Raw genomic sequence first — 22,367 nt, 5'->3', positions numbered from 1 at the left:
GCATTAGATCCTCTGTCTTCCTCATACAATCCAGTTGATGCCGTTTATGTAAAGAGCAAGGTTGGAAGGCCGAGAGAGGGAGAGAGAGAGAGAAAGAGAGAGAGAGGGAGGGCTGGAAGTCATGGTACTCCTGTCAGTGCCCTCAGAAAATTACATTTTTAAAGAACTCCAGGAAAGGCTACGCCCTATTTTCCCAGTAACCCAAACCGCGTGAGTTTCCAAGTAAGTTCTTTTTGTTGTCTACCCTATTTCTCTTCTCTTGAAATTTAAACTCTGAGCGCTGAAGATAAAGGGGAGAAGGAGGCAGAGGCCTGGCTCTCCCGATAGCGACTAAGCAACGGGTAGCTAAGGATCTCCGCCTTGGCGTAAGTGGGGAAACCCGCGCCCCCAAGAGGCCTTAACGCCCACAGCAACTCGACCCCGCCGCCGGTATCACGTGATGGTGCGGCGCGGCGGGTAGACTACAACTCCCACTGTGCCGCGCGGCACGCCGGCGTTACAAAGCTCTCGCTCATTGGTCGCTGGAGATATTTGAAAGGGGGGGCTGGCGCGGAAAACGAAGGTTGAGTCCTTGGGTTTTTGCAGAGCTCTTCTTCTGGCGAGTAAGTCCTGGACCTGGTGGGGAGGCGACCTCTGGGGCGATAAAGCCCAGAGGAACTCGTGAACGTGTGTACGTGCCAAGGTGAGGTGGGGTCCCGGCGCTGACTTGAGGGGAGGGGCGGCTCTGCGAAGGAAGGTTGGGAGACCTCCGGATGTCCTGGTGAGCTCCGAACTCAGTGGAGGCCTCCCGGTATGGAGCGTTGGGGTGGTGGAATGGGTAGTGAGGCTCCGGATCCCCCGAGAGGAAGGAGAAGCAGAGGCGTCCGTTTATAACGGGAGCCTGCTGTCCTGACATGGGCGTTTTTCCCGAATAGGGTTTCTTTCTTTCTGTCTGTTTTTCTTTCTGTCTTTCTTTCTCCTTCCCTTCCCTTCCCTTTACCTTCCCTTTACCTTCCCTTTACTTTCCCTTACCTTCCCTTTTCTTGTAATCTCGTAATCTCTACAAAGTGGAACTGGAAGTGACGACCCGGAGATCAAGAATCCCACAGCTCCACTGACTGAGCCAGCCAGGCGCCCCTCCCGATAGGATTTCTCATGGGATTCTTTGCAAACAACCCCCCCCCCCCCCACCGCCCCTCACTTCTGCAGCCTTCAAGCCTTCTCCTGCCCTCCATTATGAATCTTCTCCGCCTACTCTAATCCTTCTCCTTTTCCCTAGCCCTCCAACGCCATGAGGAGCTTCAAAGGAATCAACTTTGGGACCTTGCTAAGCAGCGTGAAGGAAGCTGAAGAGTTGCTGCCTGACTTGAAGGTAGGATTGTGTCTGGCTCTGGATACACCTGGCTTTCCAAGATGAGCTGGGGTTTTTTGTCTTATATGAAGAGATAACTAATAGGGGATCCTCTCCTGAGAAGCCCCCTTTCTAGTTATCTTTCCCTACTTTGGTGGTCCCAATCACAGCTTCCTCTCCTCTTAGGAGTTCCTGTCCAAGCTTCCAGCTGGTTCATCCAGCTGCCGATCTGATGTCGAGAGGAGACAAGCTTGTGATGCCATCTTGAGGGCTTGCAACCAGCAGCTGACTGCCAAGCTGGCTTGCCCTAGGCACCTGGAGAGCCTGCTGGAACTAGCGGAGCTGGCTTACAATGGCTACTTGATGTCTACCCCCCAGCGCCCACCCCTGTACCTGGAACGAATTCTCTTCATCTTTTTGCGGAACATTGCCACACAGGGAATCCCAGAGGCCACGCTCCGATTCGCAAAACCCCTTCATGCCTGTTTGGTGCATTGCTCTCGCCAAGCTGCTCCCCAGGACTATGATGCTGTGGCGCGAGGCAGCTTTTCTCTGCTTTGGAAGGCAGCAGAAACCCTGGAGGAGCGGCGAGCTGCATTATCAACTCGGCTGAAGGCCTTGAGCTTTCTTGTACTCTTGGAGGATGAAAGTACCCCTTGTGAGGTTCCCCACTTTGCTTCTCCAACAGCCTGTCGAATGGTAGCTGCCCATCAGCTATTTGATGCCACTGGGCACAGTCTGAATGAAGCCGATGCTGATTTCCTAGATGATCTGCTCTCCAGGCATGTGATCAAAGTTTTGGTGGGTGAGGGAGGGGGTTCTCCTGGTCCTCTTTCTCCCCAGAGGGCCCTCTGTCTCTTGGAACTCACCCTGGAACGTTGCCGTCGCCTCTGCTGGAGTGGCCACCATGCCAAGGCCACGAGAGTAGTGGAGAAGACCCATGATTACCTAAGGAACACCAGTCTGGCCCCCAGCCTCCAGTTATGCCATCTTGGGGTTGAACTGCTACAGGCTGGGGAGGGAGGATCCCAGGCACTGGCCGAGCTTCTGATCAAGGCATCAGCTGTCCTGAACAACAGTGTGGAGGCACCATCACCCCCATTGCGGGCATTATGTGACAGCTGCCAGTTCTTCCTCTCAGGACTGGAGCGAGGCATCAAGAGACGCTATGGACTGGATGCTGTTCTGGGCCTCTTTGCTTTTCTTGGCGGGTACTGCTCTCTCATCCGGCAGCTGCAGGATGGTGTGAGTTAAGAACCTAGAGGTAGGGTGGGAATGTGGTTCTGCAGACTATCAGGCTAAGGTCTTTGGTAAGATCTGGAAGCCCTGGCTCCCTCCTCAGTCAGCTGCTCTCTGGATTATGCCTCGTGCAGCCACCAGCAGCCTAGTCTACTCTGGGAGGGCCATGGCCCCTCCTAATGCCCTTCTTCCTACTCCCTGGGCTGAGTCAGCTCTCCAGGACTCTGGGCCAGTCTTCAGTTTGGAGCTCATCCTGTATCTCTGCCTCTCAACCCAACCTTCCCCTTCCTTCCTCAGGTCTGTGGGGATTCCTCCAAGCAGCAGCAGTCTCTGGTTCAGATGCAATTTCAGGGACTTCACCTCTACACTGTGGTGGTTTATGACTTTGCGCAAAGCTGTCAGGTACAGTCTGGGAATCAAAAGACCTGGACAGGTCCTGGGGTCTGGGGTTGCTGGACTGCCCTGGTAGAGCTTTGGAGTTGCTTTGGGTTTGGGGTGGGGTAGATGTCACCTTGGACCTATTATGTCTCTTCTGACTCTCAAGACCTTCTTGTCCCTTTAGGTAACTGATTTGGCTGACCTGGCCCAGCTGGTGGAAAGTTGCAAATCTACTGTGGTCTGGATGCTGGAGGCCTTACAGAGCCTGTCAGGCCAAGAGCTGACTGACTACCTGGGCATGACTGGTTAGTGCCCTGGGGCCCAGATGCAGGGGGGAAGGTCATCACTCACTAGGCAGACAAATAGCACTTGCTGGATGGTTCTGACCACCTTGGGGGCTCCTTGTGGTTTAAGGAGGCAGTGAAAAAAATGTTCTTAAGTGACCCTCATCACTTGTACTTATAAACATTTACAGGGGTGCCTGGGTGCTCAGTTGGTTAAGCATCCAACTTTGGCTCAGGTCATGATCTCGTGTTCATGGGTTCGAGCCCCATGTTGGGCTCTGTGCTGACAGCTCAGAACCTGGAGTCTGCTTCGTGGATTCTGTCTCCCTCTCTCTCTGCCTGCCGCCCCCGCCCCCGCCGCTTGTACTCTGTCTCTCTGTCTCTCACAAAAATAAATAAAACATTAAAAAACATTTTTTTTAAACATTTATAGTAGTAGAGAAGTGATAAGGCTAACTTATGATAGACACAAATTTTTTGTCATTGACATTGAAACATGATTTGGTGTTTTCTTTCATGAAAATGTTTGTACCTGATATGCAACTTTATGACCTTTTTTTTTTTAATTTTTTTTATTATTTATTTTTGAGAGAGAGACAGAGTGCAAGCAGGGGAGGGGCAGAGAGAGAGGGAGACACAGAATCCGAAGCAGGCTCCAGGCTCTGAGCTGTCAGCACAGAGACCAATGTGGGGCTTGAACTCACAAACCACAAGATCATGACCTGAGCCAAAGTCGGATGCTTAACCAACTGAGCCACCCAGGCACCCCTATGACCTTTCTAGAAGTTTTATTTTTTTTAATGTTTACTTTTCATGTTTATTTTTACTTTTGAGAGAGAGAGAGAGTCAGAGAAAGAGGGAGACACACAGAATCCGAAGCAGGCTCCAGGCTCTGAGCTGTCAGCACAGAGCCCGACATGGGGCTCGAACCCACGAACCATGAGATCATGACCTGAGCCGAAGTCAGACACTTAACCCACTGAACCACCCAGGCACCCCAAGTTTTAAAGAATATTTATAACTTAAATTTTTTTTTTAGAAACCAGGTAAAAATGCTTCAACAATCAAATTGCGCAAAAAGGCATGTAGTCTAAAGTCTCTCCTAATCCTGGTCACAGAGTTCCCCTCTACTGAGACAACTAATACGATCAATTTCTTACGTATCATTCTGGAGATGTACTATGTATAAATAAATTTGCATATATACTTCTCCACACCCTTTCAGTTGAAACGTGCATACAGAAAAGTACAAAGTGAACATACTTTTTAAATTTTTTTTTTTTTTAACGTTTATTTATTTTTGAGACAGAGAGAGACAGAGCATGAACGGGGTAGGGGCAGAGAGAGAGGGAGACACAGAATCGGAAGCAGGCTCCAGGCTCTGAGCCATCAGCCCAGAGCCCGACGCGGGGCTCGAACTCACAGACCGTGAGATTGTGACCTGAGCTGAAGTCGGACGCTCAACCGACTGAGCCACCCAGGCGCCCCTGAACATACTTTTTAACCAACATCTAGGTCAAGTAAGAGCATGATTTAGACCTTGGGGAAACCCCTCCTTCTGCCCCCCTTCTAGTAACCCCCCTCCTCAAAGCAACCATTATCCTAACGGCATACTTTAGTTTTGTCTATTTTTGTATTTTATAATACGTTTTCCCTTCAGTTTATAAAAAGGATGGCCCCATTAAATTATACAAACCCAATGAGTTCAGTCACTGAAAAGTTTTGGAGAACTTTTTTTTTCTTTTTTTTTTTTTTATGTTTTTCTTTTATTTTTGAGAGACACACACACACAGTGAGAGCAGGGGATGGGGCAGAGAGAGAGAGAGAGAGACAGAATCTGAAGCAGGCTCCAGGCTCTGAGCTGTCAGCGCAGAGCCCGACACGGGGCTTGAACTCACAGACTGCAAGATCATGACCTGAGCCGAAGTCAGATGCCCAACCAACTGAGCCACCCAGGTGCCCCAGAACTTTTCATATTTATATATTCAGTAGTTGAACCTACCCATTGAAATGAAAATATCATCAGCAGTCACAAAAATTACTAGTTTGAAAATTCTTCCCGGAATATTGAAGCCTGACTTAATTTTTTCCAGCCATCTGTGTTGATAGCCAAAAAGCTGCATAAACTAGAGTTTAGGGCAAATTTTGTTCATTCAACAAATATCTGTTGAGCACCTACCGTGTGCCAAGCACTATTGTGAGGACTTGGGTGTATCAGTAAATGAAACAAAGATCCCTGCCCTCACGAAGCCACAGTCTGGTTAGGGGAGAATGATAATAAGCAACAGAATAATTGAATTATCAATATGTTAGAAAGTGATAAGAAATGTGGGGGCGGGGGGGAAGGAATATAGAGCAGGATAGGAAAGGGAATTAGGAGTTCAGGGTGGGTGAGGGGGCAAGTTACCACTTAAAATAGAGTCAGGATAGGCCTGCTTGGGAGGGTGACATGAGCAAAACTTGGAGGATGTGATGGAGTTGGCCATGTAGACACCTGCAAAAGGACATCCTTGGCAGAAGAAACAGTCAAGGCCAAGGCCCTAAGGCAGGAACTATCCTGGTGTGGTCAAGAAACAGCAAGGAGGCTCCTAGTGTGGCTTTCGTGGAATGAGAGGAGGAGGAGGAGATAAGGGATAGGCCAGAGCGTTAACCCCAAAATGCTGCCCTTTGGAGGAAGATGAAGGCAAAAATTGGCATGTGAGGAAATGGGCCCTGTGTAGGAGTGAAGACTCAGCTTGCACTTGTAGAACAAGTGCAAAGGAGCCGCTGGTGTGGGTGTGCCTTACAGGAATGAACGTCACGGGCTGAGTTGGAGCAGGTAGGGGCTATCTCATTCCCTAGCAGTAGGGCTTCCTGTCTGATCTGGAAGCTACTGAGCCGGCCACAGGTTGAGCTTCTCTCTACTGCCTCTCCAACAGGAGAGCGGCAGTGGGAACTATTTCCGCTGTCAACTATTCTCTCTCTCACTTGCAGCCTCTTACACCAGTAACTTGGCCTACAGCTTCTATAGTCACAAGCTGTATTCCGAGGCCTGTGCCATCTCTGAGCCCCTCTGTCAGCACCTGGGGTTGGTGAAGCCGGACACCTATCCTGAGGTGCCTCCTGAGAAGGTACGAGGGCAGGAAGGGAGGTTATGTTGGAGGCCTGAGTAGCATGAAAGGGCCTGGCCAGGACCCTGCCCTGCAGTAGCGTGTTAAGAGCCAAGTACCTGGGACGGTGTCTTCCACACCTCACTTGTACTATTACTATTTTTTTTTTTTTAATGGTCTCACTTTTTATATTTAGCCACGTTCAAGCTGGTGGTTCTCAACCTGGTTGCATGTTAGAATCCCCTGAATGTACTTAAAAAAACTCATTCTGATGCCTGGCCCAAGCCGATTGCATCAGAATCTCTGGTGCTAGAGCCCACGCATCTGGTTATTTTAAAAGTTCCCCGAGGAGGCCCTTTAAGTAACCAGAGTGAGAACCATCGCAAGGAGACCCATGAAATTATGGGTTGGCTGGAGTGGCAGTTGAGATGGGTTGTAGAGGGCCTTGGTTTTCATCTTGAGTGAGGCAGATGAGCCTCTCAAAGGAAGGCATGACATCAGCTTGGCATTTTGAGTTTCTCTGGCATCACTATGGTGAATGAACAAGATACCAGGACAACAGTGGGCACCCCCACTGCTCTTGTAGCCTGGGCCGGAAAGGGTGGGTATCTGAACTGAAGTAGCGTCTTGCGGGATGGGAAGAAGGGAATGGGTGCAAGAAGCCCGGGATTAATTTGGTAAGTGACTGGCTGTGACGGGGTGGGGGTGGGGGGGTGCGGAGGGAAGGTCAAGGATGGCCTGGCATTTCAGACTGAGAAGACGCTGACTTGTGAGAGAGGGGTTACAGGAGGAGAAACGGGTTTCTAGGGCTGTGGACATAAATATGTGGGTGGGTGGATTGAAGCCTCAGATTGAGAACCCTGGGGTGTTTAGTGCTTTGGTGTCTTCTGCCTTGGGGCAGGCTTGGGGGCTGGCGGACCACCTGGTGGTGTATGTACCTGTGTGGCATGTACTCCCCCACTATTACGGACTCGGTGGTTCCTCTCTGCAGTTTGGTCTCTGCTTTCTATGGTCAGTTGCACAGGTGCTTCCGGCTGCATGGAGAGAGTTTGAAGAAACTGGGTAAACAGGCCCAGGGCTGCGAGATGGTGACTTTGTGGCTGACAGCCCTGCAGCCCTGTGGCCCCCAACACATGGCTGAGCCTGTCACCTTCTGGGTTCGGATCAAGATGGATGCAGCCAGAGCAGGAGACAAGGAGCTACAGCTGAGGTGAGTTGGCAGGGAGGGAGACAACCATGTTTGCTCCCTGGCTAGGGCTAGCTTTTGGTACTGGTGGTCTCGTGTATCCTTCTGTCTGAAAAAAGGCACTGGTTCCTCTGTTCGTTGTTATTTATCAAATGCCTACTATATGACAGTCACTGTGCTAGGTATAGGGGAGCAGTGGGGACAGGCAATGCCCTTGCTTTAATGACTGGGAAGTCAGTGACCTCTCAGCAAGCCACGGCTGGGACTCCTTGGCACGGGGCAGAAGCTCCATGCTTCACGGACTCCCTGACATGGCGTTGGGCCTGCCTTCTCTTAGGACTCTGCGAGACAGCCTGAGTGGCTGGGACCCAGAGACCCTGGTCTTCCTGCTGAGGGAGGAGCTGCAGGCCTATAAGGCTGTGCGAGCGGACACAGGGCAGGAACGGTTCAACGTCATCTGTGACCTGCTGGAGCTGAGCCCTGAGGAGACACCGGCTGGGGCCTGGGCTCGAGCCACCCACCTGGTGGAACTGGCTCAGGTGCTCTGCTACCATGACTTTGCCCAGCAGACCAACTGGTGAGGAAGAATAGCTGGGGAGGCCACTCTTGCTTCTCACCCTAGGTCATCTTACCCTTTTCAGAGGCCGTTTCCCTCTCCCAAGTCCCTGAGCAGCCACTTCAGTTTGTGGCCATGGGCGCTCATTCAAAGGGTGGGGCTGGCTATCCTGCAGAAGGTCCTTCCCAGGACACTATGGCAGGTACTCGTCATGGGCCCAGCTTAAGTCCATCCTCTCCCTTCAGCTCTGCCCTGGATGCTATCCAGGAAGCCCTACAGCTTCTGGAGTCTGTGAGGCCTGAGACCCAGGCCAAGGATCGGCTTCTGGATGATAAAGCACAGGCCCTCCTATGGTTCTACATTTGTACCCTGGAGACCAAAATGCAGGAAGTAAGTGTGGCTTCTGTGGGGCTTAGCAGAACTGGATTATTTCCCCCAGGCCCACAGTAAGCTGGTGCCAGCCCTGTTTTTTATCCTGATCCCCCCTCCCCCCGATCTAGGGTATCGAGCGGGATCGGAGAGCCCAGGCCCCTAATAACCTGGAGGAATTTGAAGTCAATGACCTGAACTATGAAGATAAACTCCAAGAAGATCGTTTCCTATACAGTAACATTGCCTTCAACCTGGCTGCAGATGCTGGTGAGGGTTGTGAATGTAGTGTGCTAGATGGGGTCTCCTCTGTGTCTTCCTAAGAGCAGAATGGGGACCCCAGGTAGGGGAAAGGAAGTAGGGTGGGAGGTGGGCACAGAGGGCAGAGGGCGTTACGAAGAAGGCTGCATTCTCCCCAGATGGCCCACACTGAGAGAATGGCCGGTCCCTTTCTTCTGACTTCTAGCTCAGTCCAAATGCCTGGACCAAGCACTGGCCCTTTGGAAGGAGGTGCTTACAAAGGCACAAGCCCCCGCTGTACGGTGTCTCCAGCAGACGGCAGCCTCACTGCAGACCCTAGCAGCCCTCTATCAGCTGGCGGCAAAGGTAATGGGGCAGGGCGTTAACACACGCCAGAAGCCCACTCTTTCCTCTTCTTTGGCTGGTTTATCTGCTAAGAAGCCATGTAGCCCATTGTGGCCTCTCTCACCGGGCTTCCTAAGTTGAAATACAAGCTTCGTCCTTTATTTTAACTCACCTTGGCAAGTGACGTAACTTCCTAAACCCAGGTTTCCTTGTGTCTAAAATGAGGACAGTAATAGCACTACCTCATGGTGTCCTTAAGTGGCATATTCAAATGTCAGATATAGTTATTATTAATTCTTAGGTAATTTGAGCTGTGTGTTTTCTGAAACATACATAGATGCCTATAGGTTTAATTTTACATTTTTACATGCAACATCAGGACATTTCACAGACTCCCTGAAGCTCTTCCCTGGACCCCACATTAGGAACCTCCGAAAAAGAACATGGTACATAAAAAAGATCTTTGTTACTGTGGCCATTAGGCCATATTTCTAGCATGAGAATCGAGGGAAGGTGCCTCAGCGCTAGATCTGAGTCTTGGCTCTCCCCCGTACCTGTGATGTGAATTTGGGCAAGCAACTTAACTTGTGTGAGTCTTAAGCCTCTTAGTCTATAGTCATCTGTAAAATTGGGGTTAGAGTCACTATGAAAGATTAAAAGAGCTGATGCACGTGAACTCCTCTTTTTGACAATTTGATATTTTTATTATGACTTTTGAAGTTTCACTTCAAATTTTATTTTTCAGTAATCTCTACACCCAATGTGGGGCTCAAACTCACAACTTTGTATGCCCCCCTCACTGAACCAGCCAGGTGTCCCTTCAATTTTTTTTTTTTTTTTTAGATCTATGAATTCTTTTTTTTTTTTTTTAAGTGTATTTTTATTTATTTTGAGAGAGAGAGAGAGAGAGAGAGAGAGCAAGCAGGTTAGGGGCAGAGAGAGAGGGAGACAAAATCCCAAGTGGGCTCCGTGCTATCAGCGCAGAGCCCCATGTGGGGCTTGAACCAACTGGGTGGCTCAGTCAGTTGAGCATCCCAACTTCCGCTCAGGTCATGATCTCACAGTTCAGGGCTTTGAGCCCTGCATCAGGCTCGTTGCTGTCAGCACAGGGCCCGCTTCAGATCCTCTGTCCCCTCTCTCTTTCTGTCCCTCTCTTGCTCAGGCTTTCTCTCTCTCAAAAGTAAGTAAACATTAAAAGGAATTGAAGTATGGTTGACACACAATATTATATTAGTTTTAGGCGTGCAACATAGTGATTTGGCAATAGCGTGCGTTACTCAGTGCTCACCATGGTGAAGGAAGTCACCATACATTATTATCACAATGTTATTGACTGTACCCTCTGTGCTGTACTTTTTCAGCCCCGCGACTTACTTATTTTATAACTGGAAGTTTGTACCTCTTGATCCTCTTGCCTGTCTCGCCCATCCCCCTGCCCTGATGTAAACCTCTCAGCACAGTGCCTGGCCCATAGTAAGCTTTTGGTAACTCCCAGCTGTCGATGCTGACTGGTACCTAAGCTTTCACGCGGGAGGCTGGATGGTGGTAGGCTCCTCGCTGCTCTTATCTCAGGCTTCTTGAGGATGGCAGGTGGTGGCCTTGTCTGTAGCCACACCTCATCCAGGCTCTGAAGTCAGACCAAGGTCTCAAAGGGCTGAGGAGCAGAGGGTAGAAAGGGAGGTTCAAGCAGGAGCTGGGTAAACTTCCTGCTCCTGGCTGACCAGCCCCTGCAGGCTCTGGAGGTCCTCCTGCTCGTACGGATCGTCTCCCAGAGACTGGAGGACCACGCGAAGGCAGCCGGCTCCTCCTGCCACGCCAGCCAGCTGCTCCTGATGCTTGGCTGTCCCAGCTATGCCCAGGTGAGTGCCCAGCCAGCCAAGCCCGGAGCTGCGGGGGGACCTGGCTTTAGTGACCCATCTTTTCTCTGAGAAGACAAGATACTGAAGGGGCATCTTCCCTGCCTTCTATTGCTACATCCTGCTGGAGGGTCGTAAAGTGTGGAGTGGTTGGGAGGCAGCTGTGGGAAGAGGAAGCGTCTTTCCTTCTCACTGCAAAACCATTGTTTCCTAAGTCTTATAGATCCTGCACCAGAAATACACCACTAATCCTGTATTTCCCCACCATTTGCCCTAGTCGCCCTTTGTCCACTCCCTTAGGACTGCTCCAACACCACCTGGCTGGTCTCCCTGCCTCCAGCAGGGAGGCCCCTTTTGTCTTCTAACATGATCTTTTAAGGCACAGATCTGATCTCATCTTTTTTCCTGCTTAAAGGATTTCATTGGTTTCTTCATTACCTGTAGGATGATACTGTCTAGACACTTTACTTAGTATTGCACACCTCTGTATCCTGGCTCATGTTTTTTCTTGCCACTCCCCACCATGGAACTTCTGTCCATCCACGCCAGTTACTTTAGAGCCTTGTATGTGCCTCCCTCCCTTTGGTTCTGTTAGCCCCTCCACCCTAAATACACCTCCTCCACCCACCTTTTTTCTACTTTCTTTTCAAGGCCTAGCTCAATTGTCCTCTCCCTCATGAAGTATTTTATACATCCTCTTCTTCAAGGGCAGAATCACCTACTTTCCCTGGGTCCCCATACCACTAATGGCATTGTGTCACGATTACACAGGTGTGTCTGCACCCCCACTGCATTGCAAGCTATTGGATGGAAAGTCTTGCTTATTCCTTATTCAGCTATGTCTTTCTAACATAGCGGTTAACCAAAAGATATTAAATGAACATTTTAGCGAGTGATTGAATAACTCTCATGTTGTAGATTATAATATATGAAATAATTGAATACTTAGTTGGAGGTGTTCTGCATTTTACTTGCAAGTGTTTTAATCCACTTTAATTTGAAAAGTCTGGCTGCCTTTCCTCACCAGCATGTTCACGAATCCCATGATTGTTTTCTTAGCTATACCTGGAAGAGGCAGACTCAAGCCTGAAGCTTCTGGATCACAACACTGACACGTACCTGCTCCTTTCGCTAACCTGTAACCTACTTCGAAGTCAGCTCTACTGTGTTCACCAGAAGGTATTTCTCACTTTCTTAACCCCTGAAGTTCCCAGGTATTGGAAGGATTTTTAGGATTTTCGGGATATTTTTCAGGCTTCTGAGATTTCCCTGGAGCTAGGAAGAGTATTCCCAACCGTGAGAAGCAGTGCTGTTTCCCAGCCTTGTCCTTTCTATTCTTTCCCAGTTGCCTCAGTCACACTGTCCTGTGACTAGAGACTGAGATGACATTGATCCCAGGAAGGCAATGGAGCCCAAATTAGAAATCAAGTGAGATGCAGAAAACCTGAGTTTTCTCACAGCCTAACTGTGTGACTTGTCTGCGTCTTGCGCCCTCTCAGGCTGTCGTTTTCTCCACAGCTTTTATCATTCTCAAAAGCAGGGGCTGGGCCAGATGATCTTTAGGGGCATCCTAAGCTCTGAATCGCTGCTCTGACCTCACTCACCACTCTTCTCTGGCCCTCCCTGTCTCCCAGGTGACTGAGGGTGCCTCTCTCTTGCTGTCTGTGCTTCGGGACCCTGCCCTCCAGAGATCATCCAAGGCCTGGTACTTGCTGCGTGTCCAGGCCTTGCAGGTGGTGGCATCGTACCTCAGCCTCTCATCAAACAGCCTCTCAGCCTCCCTGCGGGAGCAGCTCTGTGCCCAAGGTGAAAGAATAGGGTGGATGATGGCCCTTTGTGGTCAAATGGTGTGGATCATCCACTCTCAGCTCTTCTCAAGCCCTTGTCCCCTCTGCTGTCCCAACTGTGTGGACTAGCCCACTTAGAGGCTGCACAGAGTAGGCCTGGGATAGCATATGAGTCTCTGTTTGTCTGCCGACTGATCGATTGCTTATTACCTGGCTGGAATGCTATACTAACAAGGGTTCTGAGGCCCCACGTGGTCTAAGGGAAAGAGTTCTGTGATTGATTCGCTCTGTCTGCCTTAGGCACAGAAGAACAGCGGCAGCACGTTTTGCATTTGCTATCTTAGTAGGTGAAGGTGGTGGCAGTTCTGGCGGCATCATCTCCCTTCTTGTCCCCCCACGACTCCCTGCACAGGCTGGCAGACGCCTGAGATTGCACTCGTCGACTCCCATAAGCTCCTCCGAAGCATTATCCTCCTGCTCCTGGGCAGTGACGTGCTCTCGATTCAGAAGGCGGCTGTGGAGACCCCATTTCTGGACTATGGTGAGTCTGAGGAGGAGAGCGAGGCCCAGTGGGAATGAACAGGCCAGATGGTGGGGCTGCCAGCTTTGCCTCCAGAGGATCCAGGCTGTGACCGAGTGACGGTGGTCTCGTCTCTCTCCTTTGTACCAGGTGAAAATCTGGTACAAAAATGGCAGGTTCTGACAGAGGTGCTGAGCTGCTCAGAGAAGCTGGTCTCCCGCCTGGGCCATCTGGGTTGTGTGAGCGAAGCCAAGGCCTTTTGCTTGGATGCCCTGAAACTTACGACGAAACTGCAGCTACCACACCAGTGAGTACAGGCCAGAGGAGGCCATTCCAGAACCTGAGTGCCCACATCCTGGACTCTGGGGTCCCAAACTCTCCCACAGATTTTACGTGTTATGTTTGGAGGGGTTGGGAGAATGTATCCCATGGCTCAGTAAGTAGGAAATGCCGACTTAACCAAGCTTAGACATTTTTATTTCCTGTAGGACTTCTCACATCCTTCAGTACGCCGATCCACATTGTAACTCTCCAAAAGGGAGAGCTGGTGTACCATGTTTCCCTAAGTCCCTTTGCCCACAGGATCCTTTTCTTTGGGTGGGAATGTGGTTTGGGAAATCCTGTCCTCGTGCACAAAGATGACTGGGGATGAGGGAGAAGTGTAGAGAGTTTTCCCAGGGTAGACTTGAAGTCAGCTCGAGAGAGTAGAGGTCCTCCAGAGGCCAGGAGCCTGCCCCAGTGCTGCCAGTGAAAGGGACAGGAAGATGGACTCAGGAACACAAAGACTTGCACGAGTTGCTTGTCATCTCCTCTCCCAACAAGGTGTGCCCTGTTCCTGGTGCTGAAGGCGGAGCTGGAGCTGGCACGCACTGACATTGACCTCTGTGAGTCGGACCTGCAGCAGGTTCTGTTCTTACTGGAGTCTTGCACAGGTGAGCAGCCATGCCCCCACACCCACGGGCAGTGGCGGGAGTGGCACACAAACACTACGACACATCTTTGTATGTGAAAGTGTGGGTTCCTTCTAAATCAGGGACCTTTTTTTTTTTTTTTTTTTTTAATGTTTTAGAGAGAGAGACAGAGACAGAGTGTGAGCAGGGGAGGGGCAGAGAGAGAGGGAGACACAGAATCCAAAGCAGGTTCCAGGCTCTGAGCTGTCAGCACAGAGCCTAATGCAGGGCTCGAACTCACAGACCGCGAGATCATGACCTGAGCCGAAGTCGAACGCTTAACTGACTGAGCCACCCAGGCACCCCTAAATCAGGGACTTCTAACTCTTCTGCTTCAATCAGACCACTGGTGTCCCTCCTTAAGATGACTTGCCCATCTGACTAACCCAATGTGGCTCTACTTTTCAGCACTGCCTGATACATTTTGGCTATTTAAATCTAAATAAAATTTACAATTCATTCCTCAGTCACTTGCCACATTTCATGTGCTCAGTAGCCACATTGTGGCTTAGTGGCCACTCTATTGGACCGCACAAATGTCGTGTCCTCAGGAGGGCTTAAATTAATAATAAAATAGTGTATTTATGGTACATTTTTTCTTATCAACCACTTTTCCCTCTCGTATTTCATTTGACCCACACAAAACCCTGGAAAGTCAGGTGGACACATGGATTTTTTTTCTCACTTGTAAAATGAGGAAGTTAAGAAATTCAGTGTTTTGGACCAGGATCATGGGCCTAGTTGGGGCCCAGAGCCAGGATAAAGACGTAGGCCTCCTGGTGCCCACCTGCTTTCCTGAGCTATGCAGCCGTCTCAGGTGCAGGTATGGGGGTTTTGCGGGTTGGGTTTATCTATTATGGGATGGGAAGAAACATTAGGGATTTTACTGAAAACAAAAATAAGCCATATTAATATTTAGTCCGATCAGACAGTAATCCATACAAGCAGTAAGTAAATAACACCTATATTAAGGAGTTGGGCCCTGGGGTAGCTCAGGAAGCACTTGGTATCACTTCTCCCAGTTTTGTAATTCTGGCTCCACTCTCCCCAGAGTTTGGCGGGCTAGCCCAGCACCTGGACTCAGTGAAGAAAGTCCACCTGCAGAAGGGCAAGCAGCAGACCCGGGTCCGTCGTCCTCCAGAGCTCCCTGAAGAGGAGCCCTTCCTAAGAGGCCCTGCCCTGGAGCTGGTAGCCACTGTGGCCAAGGAGCCAGGTCCTGTGGCACCTTCTACGAACTCCTCCCCTGTCCTGAAAGCGAAGCCCCAGCCCAGCCCCGGCTTCCTGACCCACCTGCCCACGTGTGACTGCTTGCTCTGTGCCAGCCCCGTGCTCTCGGCAGTCTGTCTGCGCTGGGCATTGGTCACAGCGGGGGTGAGACTGGCTTTGGGCCATCAGGCCCAGGGTCTGGATCTGCTGCAGGTCGTGCTAAAGGGTTGCCCTGCAGCCACTGAGCGCCTCACCCAAGCTCTACAAACTACCCTGAATCACAAAGCACCTCCCTCCCCTGTCCCGAGCCTCTTGGATGAGATCTTGGCTCAGGCCTACACACAGCTGGCACTGGAGGGGCTGAGCCGGCCATCACACAAGAGTCTGGGGAAGGTCCTGGAGTCGGGGCTGAAGTTTGTGGCAGCACGAGTACCCCACCTGGAGCCCTGGCGAGCCAGCCTGCTCTTGATTCGGGCCCTTGCAAAGCTGGCCGGCCTCAACTGCTGCACTACCCAACTTTTTGCAAGCTCCTGGGGCTGGCAGCCACCATCAGTAAAACCCTCCCCAGGCTCAGAGCCCTCTAAGCCGCGAAGCCAAAAACTTTCTGGAAGGGGGCGTCAGCGGGCAGCCTCATCTACCCAGCACCTCCATAATACCTCTCTGAAAAGTCTGGAAGGTGGAGGACTGCCCTGTACACCGAAGCCCCCAGGCCAGGTCAGGCCAGCAGGCACTCGAGTCCCTTTTACTGTGTTTGAGGAAGTCCTCCCTACAAAGAGCAAGCCTGAGGTTCCCAAGGCCCCTAGAGTACAACAGAGGGTCCAGACGCGCCTCAAGGTGAGGTGGGACTGTGGCTGGGTGGTGTTGGTGTCAGGTGGGGTGGTTCTGGAGAATTCAGAATAGGTGCCTTTCCCAGGACCTGGTGGGGCCTTCAGCTCTACTGTTAACCTGCACAGAAAGACAATTCTATCTTTGTTTCAAACAGAAGGTGCTTTCCTTAACTCTGTGGTTCCTCTTCCTTTTCATCCTTTGTCCTTTTGTTCCTCCCTTCTCTCCCTCCTTCCGCACCCAAGAGTCCTGGCCCTTGATTGAGCTGCCTCAATTGGAGAGGTTAATTTTTAAATCTTCCCCCAAAGGCCTCTGAGAGTGTGCCTCTGCAGCACCACCTGCTGGCAGATGTCTTATCACTGAAGGCCCCTTGGCCCTTCTCCCTTTCCCACCCATCCCAGGTGAACTTCAGTGATGACAGTGATTTGGAAGACCCTGTCTCAATTGAGGCACGGCCTGCAGAGGGGCCCAAGAGACGGGGCACTGCTTCCCGGGGCCGGGGCCGGGGCCAGGCTAGGAAGAACCCGAGCCTGAAGACAGTTGCAGTGGCAGCCTCAAGTAGTGCCCCTGGGCTCCCAGGCCTGGGTGGTAGGAGCCGGAGGGCCAAGAAGGTGACATCAGGACACTGTGAGGAGCTGGGCTCTGAGATCATGAGGACCATCCCTGAGGAGGAAATGACTGACAACCAGATGGAAATGAGCTTTGAGATCCTCAGGGGCTCTGACGGGGAAGACTCAGCCTCAGGTAAGATGGTAACGGTGGGAGGTAGAAGGTGCATACATCTTTGGGGGTCGGGGTTGCCCTGGGACCAAAGCACAAGAAATAACTGATGCCAAAGACAGTACAGATATACAAGTTTGTTCCTGGCTCCGGGACTGGATCCTAGAAAGAACAAAGGAGACGACAGGAGGAAGAAACTACAGAAAGTCACGTTCTCTCCCTAGGTGGGAAGGCACCAGCTCCAGGACCTGATACAGCCATAGGAGAATGTGAAGTGTTGAGACGTGATTCCAGTAAAGAGGAGCTGCCGGTCCCATGCCCAGACAAGGAGAGAGACAAGGGTCTTGGTCCTCGGCTCCGACTCTCCTCTGCCCCTGTAGCCATTGGTGAGGCTAACCACTGAGGTCTGGTCACTAGGAGAGGGCGAGCCTCTAGGTTGCTTGATCTGATGCCCTTGTGGCCTGCCCATGGTTCTGTCTTCGGATCCTCATCTAGATCCGGTCGCCTTTGAACCTGGGTTTGAATCCCATCACTCTCTTCACTAGATGTGTGCAAGTTACTCAGCCTCTCTGAGCCTTTATTTACTTACCTATAAAATGGGGTTTGGGGGGATGGGGTGAGTTGAGGTAAGTTGCATAGCATCCCACCTGGCACATTGCCCTGCATTAATGGTAGCTTTTTTTATCCAAGTGGGAGATGAGATAGAACCTTGGAAACTTGGAACTTTCCATAAAAGTTTTATGAAAAGTTGGGACTTTTATGGAAAGTTCCATCAGCTAAACAGTATGGGACTCATCTACAGCAAGTATCTTCACCTTCCTCTAGGTCTCTCTACCCTGGATTCCATCTGTGACTTATTGACCATTGCTTTCCGTGGGGTTAGTCATTGCCCTCCTAGTGGACTTTATGCTTACCTCTGCCGCCTCCTGGCTTTGTGCTTGGGCCACCGGGATCCCTGTGCCACAGCCTGCCTTGTCACTGAGTCTGTGTCCATCACCTGTCGCCACCAGCTGCTCACCCACCTCCACAGGCAGCTCAGGTGAGTTTCCCCAAGGCCCATGCAGGGGACAGACTGGAAGGAAGGTCTAGATTTTGAAGGAGGGAGAACTCACCCCTACTTATGTTATCTGCAGCAAGGCCCAGAAGCACCGGGGAGCACTCGAAATGGCAGACCAGGTGCAGAGGCTGAGCCTGCAGGACAGGCCTGGAGATGTCCCCCTGGCCCGCATCCAGCACCTCTTTTCCTTCAGGGCTTCAGGATCTGGTCAATTCCCTGAGCCTGAGAAGGAGAGTTTCCAGGAGCGCCTGGCTCTGATCCCCAGCGGTATGGCAGCAGGCTTCAGCTGGCTCTCCTGTCCTTTTTTGCATCTTCTTACTAAGGAGTTAGGGGAAGGAGTTTAAGGCATTAGTTAACATAGATTTATGACCCTATGGAAGAACATATCCTCCCTTTTCACTGATTGTCATTTTGTTACTCTCACCAAAGAGAAATACCCTAAATTTGGAAGTCTTGTGCTTTTTTTTTTTAACCTCCACTCTGCGTTACTAGCAGATTCAGTGTCTTTTTTCAGGGGTAGGTTCAGATGTCCAGAGTCTCCCTGCACTAACACAAAACGCATTAACAGATGATTTGAGTGCCTCCCTCTGTTCAGGAACTTTTGTTAGTTTCTGTGAGGGACACATCGAAGTACAAGATGTGGTCTCTCTCCACAGGGGGCTGTTCGGGGAGAGCAGCTTGAACTCCAGTGAGCAGAGATTTTTTAGAATTGTCTTGAGTGATGGGTAGGATTGAGTGCAGAAGATGGGGAAGGGAGTTCCTTGTAAGAGCTGAAATGATTCTGGGTATGCTCTGTGTGTCAGGGGTGACTGTGTGTGTGTTAGCTCTGGCCACACTTCAGCCTGGAACCGTGGGCAACACCCTCTTGCTGACCCGGCTGGAAAAAGACAATCCCCCAGTCACTGTGCAGATCCCCACCGCCCAGAGCAAGGTAGGTTTCCTGGGCCAGCAAGCAAAGTTGGGCTGGGGTAGGCTTCTGGTCAAGCTGCTCATATCCCGCAGCTGGGGGGATGGAGAGGTGGTGATCACGTGGACAAGCAGAAAGCTCACAGTCCCATCTCCCAAAGCTTCCTCTGAGTTCGGCCCTGAAAGAGTTTGACACCATCCAGAAGGAACAGAAAGAGAACAGCAGCTGTACTGACAAGCGAGAATGGTGGACAGGACGGCTAGAACTGGACCATAGGATGGAGGTGTGTGCTCCCAAGGTGTGGTGGGGTCAGGCCTGCCCTGGGAGTGACCCTGCGTGTCACTGTCCTCTCTCTCAGGAGTCCGGGCTAGTGCCGAGTTACCTCAAGTCCTTTCTGGAAGCATAGCCTAAATAAAAAATGATGTTACTTGAGAACGACTTCAAAAAAGAGCTAAAAACTTAAAGGGGTGATGCCAACAGAATGTTTGAGGATACATACAAGAAAAAGATTTAAGCCCAAGTATCAGCTTCCCAGGTTTAGCTTTCATTGCCCACCTGTTTGTATTTGTCAAGACATGGTGATATGTGATAAATCATCTTATCTGTACTCCCCGAGTCTCAGCAAATGAAAAACGTTTCTAGCTTCTTGCCTTTTTAACTGGCGGGAAGATGTGTAAAACAAATATATACGTTGGAAAACCCATTTCCTCAGCTCCTCTCTGACCAAACGTTCTATTCTTCCTCATTCAGGCTCTCATCATTTCCCTAGAGAAGCATATATTGGGCTGCTGGAGGGGACTGTTGCTGCCATCCAGTGAGGACCCTGGCCCTGCCCAGGAGGCCTCCCGCCTACAAAAGTTGCTGCAGGAATGTGGCTGGGAATATCCTGATGCAGCTCTGCTGAAAGTGAGTTGAGAAATCTGGGAGGGGGAAGAAGCTGGACTTAATTCTTCCCCCACTGCCATTGTGAGTGGAGATGGGAGCGATGGCCCTCACTGACCACTGTTCCCCTGCAGACCATGCTCAGTGGTGCCAGTACCCTCACCCCTCAGGACATTGAGACCTTGGCCTATGGGCTGTGCCCAGCCTGGCCAGAACGAGCCCAAGAGCTTCTGAGTGAGGCAGTACGACGTCTTCAGGGTCAGACAGTACCAAGCAATAGGCATCTTGTCTTAGTGCTAGACAAGGTAAGGAGCTGGGGGCTGGAGGGACCGTATCTGGTGGGCAGCGGGCACCAGGTCACCCCTCTGCCCCCTTCTGATGCTTGTGGATGCCTGCCTGGGGATGGTAATCCCTGCATCCTTTTTGTCCAGGACCTGCAAAAGCTGCCATGGGAGAGCATCCCCAGTCTCCGGGCACTGCCTGTCACTCGGCTGCCCTCCTTCCACTTCTTGCTCAGCTATTCCATCATCAGAGAGGTGGGTTTCAGGGAGTGGGGGAATGATTAGTAATTGAGGGAGATCTGGGAAGACAGGAGAGGGTCTTAGGGATGGGATGGTTCAGTCGTGGAAAGGGGTTTGGAGTTTGTTGAAGCTTGGGCTCTCTGGCCAGACCAGGATCCTGATCACCAGTGTCTTCTCCTCAGTCGGGGGCCTCGGCAGTGCTAAGCCAAGGGGTGGATCCACGCAATACCTTCTACGTCCTGAACCCTCACAATAATCTGTCAAGCACAGAGGAGCAATTTCGAGCCAATTTTAGCAGGTCAGGGGGAGAAGAGTAAGAAAGGGGGTGGGGGAGGGTAGAGAGGGGCAACATGTCCTTTTCCCCTGAATCAAAGCTTGCGGCCCACCTTCTGCCTAGTATTCCCTCTGCCCTCTTTGCCAGCTGACCCCAGTTCTTACTCCTACCTTTTCCCTACAGTGAAGCTGGCTGGAAAGGGGTGGTTGGGGAGGTGCCGAGCCCAGAACAAGTGCAAGCAGCCTTGACAGAGCATGACTTATATATGTGAGTGCTCAGGGCAGGGAAGTGGGGAGGCGGGGTGGGTATCACCATAGTTTGTTTTGTGGCTTTCAAGCCACTGGCTGACTCACGACGCCCCCGGAGACACGCCAGAGGCCGGCTACTGCTGGGTCAGATTCATCTCACATCCTTTTGCCTTAGCTATGCAGGGCACGGGGCGGGTGCCCGCTTCCTGGATGGACAGGCCGTCCTGCGGCTCGGCTGCCGGGCAGTGGCCCTGCTGTTTGGCTGCAGCAGCGCAGCCCTGGCTGTGCATGGAAACCTGGAGGGGGCTGGCATCGTGCTCAAGTATATCATGGCTGGCTGGTGAGTCTCGAGGGCTAACCTAGGTCCCCACCCCAGGTTCTTTCCCAGGTCTGAACACTAAATCCTTCCTCATGTATTTTGTTTTAGAGCCCTCACTTTGTAGTTCTTTTTTTTTTCCCCAGTCCCCTGTTTCTGGGTAACCTCTGGGATGTGACTGACCGTGACATTGACCGCTACACGGAGGCTCTGCTGCAGGGTTGGCTTGGAGCAGGCCCAGGAGCCCCTCTTCTCTACTATGTCAATCAGGCGCGCCAGGCTCCCCGACTCAAGTATCTTATTGGGGCTGCACCTGTGGCATATGGCTTGCCTGTCTCCCTGCGGTGATGCCTTGGAGCTGTCCTATCACAGATAGAAGCCATGTGACTGTTCTACCTCCTGTTCTTAGATTTAACCCTTAGGATAAATATTTTTAAATGACTTTTCCAGTGTTTTATATGAAATATTTCCTTTTGATTTAACCTTAATATAATAAAGATGTAACATTTAAACCCTGTGTTTTGTGTGGTTCATCTGAGAACATTTGAAAACAAATTATTGCTCCCTCCCACTATGTGGTACTGTAAAGAGGTGAGAATAGCTTGCAGGAGTCCAAGTCTGAGAGTGTTAGGAAGAAAGGCAAAACCACAGGACAAAGGTGGGCCTGGCTTGGCCTCAGCAGACAAAGCTGAAGGGTATCAAAATGCTCTTAAGTTGGGGGTGCCTGAGTGGCTCAGTTGGTTGAGCATCTGACCTTTGATTTTGGCTCAAGTCATGATCCCAGGGTCATGGGTGGAGCCCCAAGTCAGGCTCCACACTGAGCGTGGAATCTGCTTGAGAGTCAGTCTCTCTGTCTCTCTCCCCCCCCCCCTTTCTCTCTCCTCCCACCTCCCACCTCCCCCAAAAATGCTCTAAGTGGATACAAAGGCTTCAGGAAGCATAGAGATAGACCCATTGAGAGTGTCTTGGCCAGGTCCCATCATGTCTGTCCTGTCTTCCTGTGCTCAGGTATCCTGGGAGTAACACTAGCTTTAATGCCTCAGCTGCCCTGCCCTGCTCCAACGTGGGTGATAGAGGCTCTTGTTCTCTCCCCCACATACCCCTGTTACACTTGTCAGGACCGCACACGTCAGCAGTAGATTCTCTGGAATTCTATTTACATATGTTTTTTCTCTCACCAACTAGATTGTTAAATTCCTCAGAAGCACATTATCTTACACTCTTGTGTATCCCTCACATCTAACACATTACGGTAAAACATCGTTTTGATTAACAAACCTTG

The 22,367-nt window shown here is 51.0% G+C and overlaps 1 protein-coding gene across 2 annotated transcripts; it reads left to right on the top strand.

Annotated features, from left to right (window-relative positions):
• Nucleotides 1-527: 527 nt before the first annotated feature.
• ESPL1 (extra spindle pole bodies like 1, separase) lies at nt 528-21,597 on the top strand. 2 transcript variants are annotated; one of them, XM_086713266.1, is made up of 31 exons: nt 528-682; nt 1,259-1,351; nt 1,517-2,575; nt 2,867-2,971; nt 3,132-3,252; nt 6,205-6,341; nt 7,337-7,530; nt 7,844-8,083; nt 8,308-8,452; nt 8,563-8,701; nt 8,898-9,037; nt 10,741-10,875; nt 11,932-12,051; nt 12,507-12,678; nt 13,072-13,200; nt 13,330-13,486; nt 14,002-14,111; nt 15,181-16,169; nt 16,562-16,904; nt 17,105-17,266; nt 17,706-17,919; nt 18,014-18,204; nt 18,741-18,868; nt 19,005-19,127; nt 19,595-19,750; nt 19,861-20,031; nt 20,158-20,262; nt 20,430-20,545; nt 20,705-20,788; nt 20,945-21,109; nt 21,232-21,597. In XM_086713266.1, exons 2-31 carry the CDS (start codon nt 1,271-1,273, stop codon nt 21,431-21,433), a joined length of 6,333 nt encoding a protein of 2,110 aa, XP_086569392.1. In that variant the 5' UTR covers nt 528-682; nt 1,259-1,270; the 3' UTR covers nt 21,434-21,597. The 2 variants fall into 2 exon arrangements, with proteins under 2 accessions (XP_086569392.1, XP_086569393.1); XM_086713267.1 differs by lacking the exons at nt 20,945-21,109; nt 21,232-21,597 and having other exon boundaries at nt 20,396-20,545.
• The last annotated feature ends 770 nt before the right edge of the window (nt 21,598-22,367 follow it).

Source organism: Puma concolor, chromosome B4 (assembly GCF_028749965.1).
Source record: "Puma concolor isolate L17-30 chromosome B4, mPumCon1.1.hap2, whole genome shotgun sequence".
Classification (NCBI taxonomy): Eukaryota; Metazoa; Chordata; class Mammalia; order Carnivora; family Felidae; genus Puma; species Puma concolor.
The sequence above is the reverse complement of the archived record's forward strand: the minus strand, read 5'-3'. Positions and strand labels throughout refer to the sequence as shown.

Bases quoted from the DNA above. Each gene is read 5' to 3' on its own strand.
- ESPL1 (XM_086713266.1), top strand. From the start codon at position 1,271: ATGAGGAGCTTCAAAGGAATCAACTTTGGGACCTTGCTAAGCAGCGTG. The intron at 1,352-1,516 runs GTAGGATTGTGT...CTCTCCTCTTAG, and splicing joins AGTTGCTGCCTGACTTGAAG to GAGTTCCTGTCCAAGCTTCC. The intron at 21,110-21,231 runs GTGAGTCTCGAG...TTTTTTCCCCAG, and splicing joins AAGTATATCATGGCTGGCTG to TCCCCTGTTTCTGGGTAACC.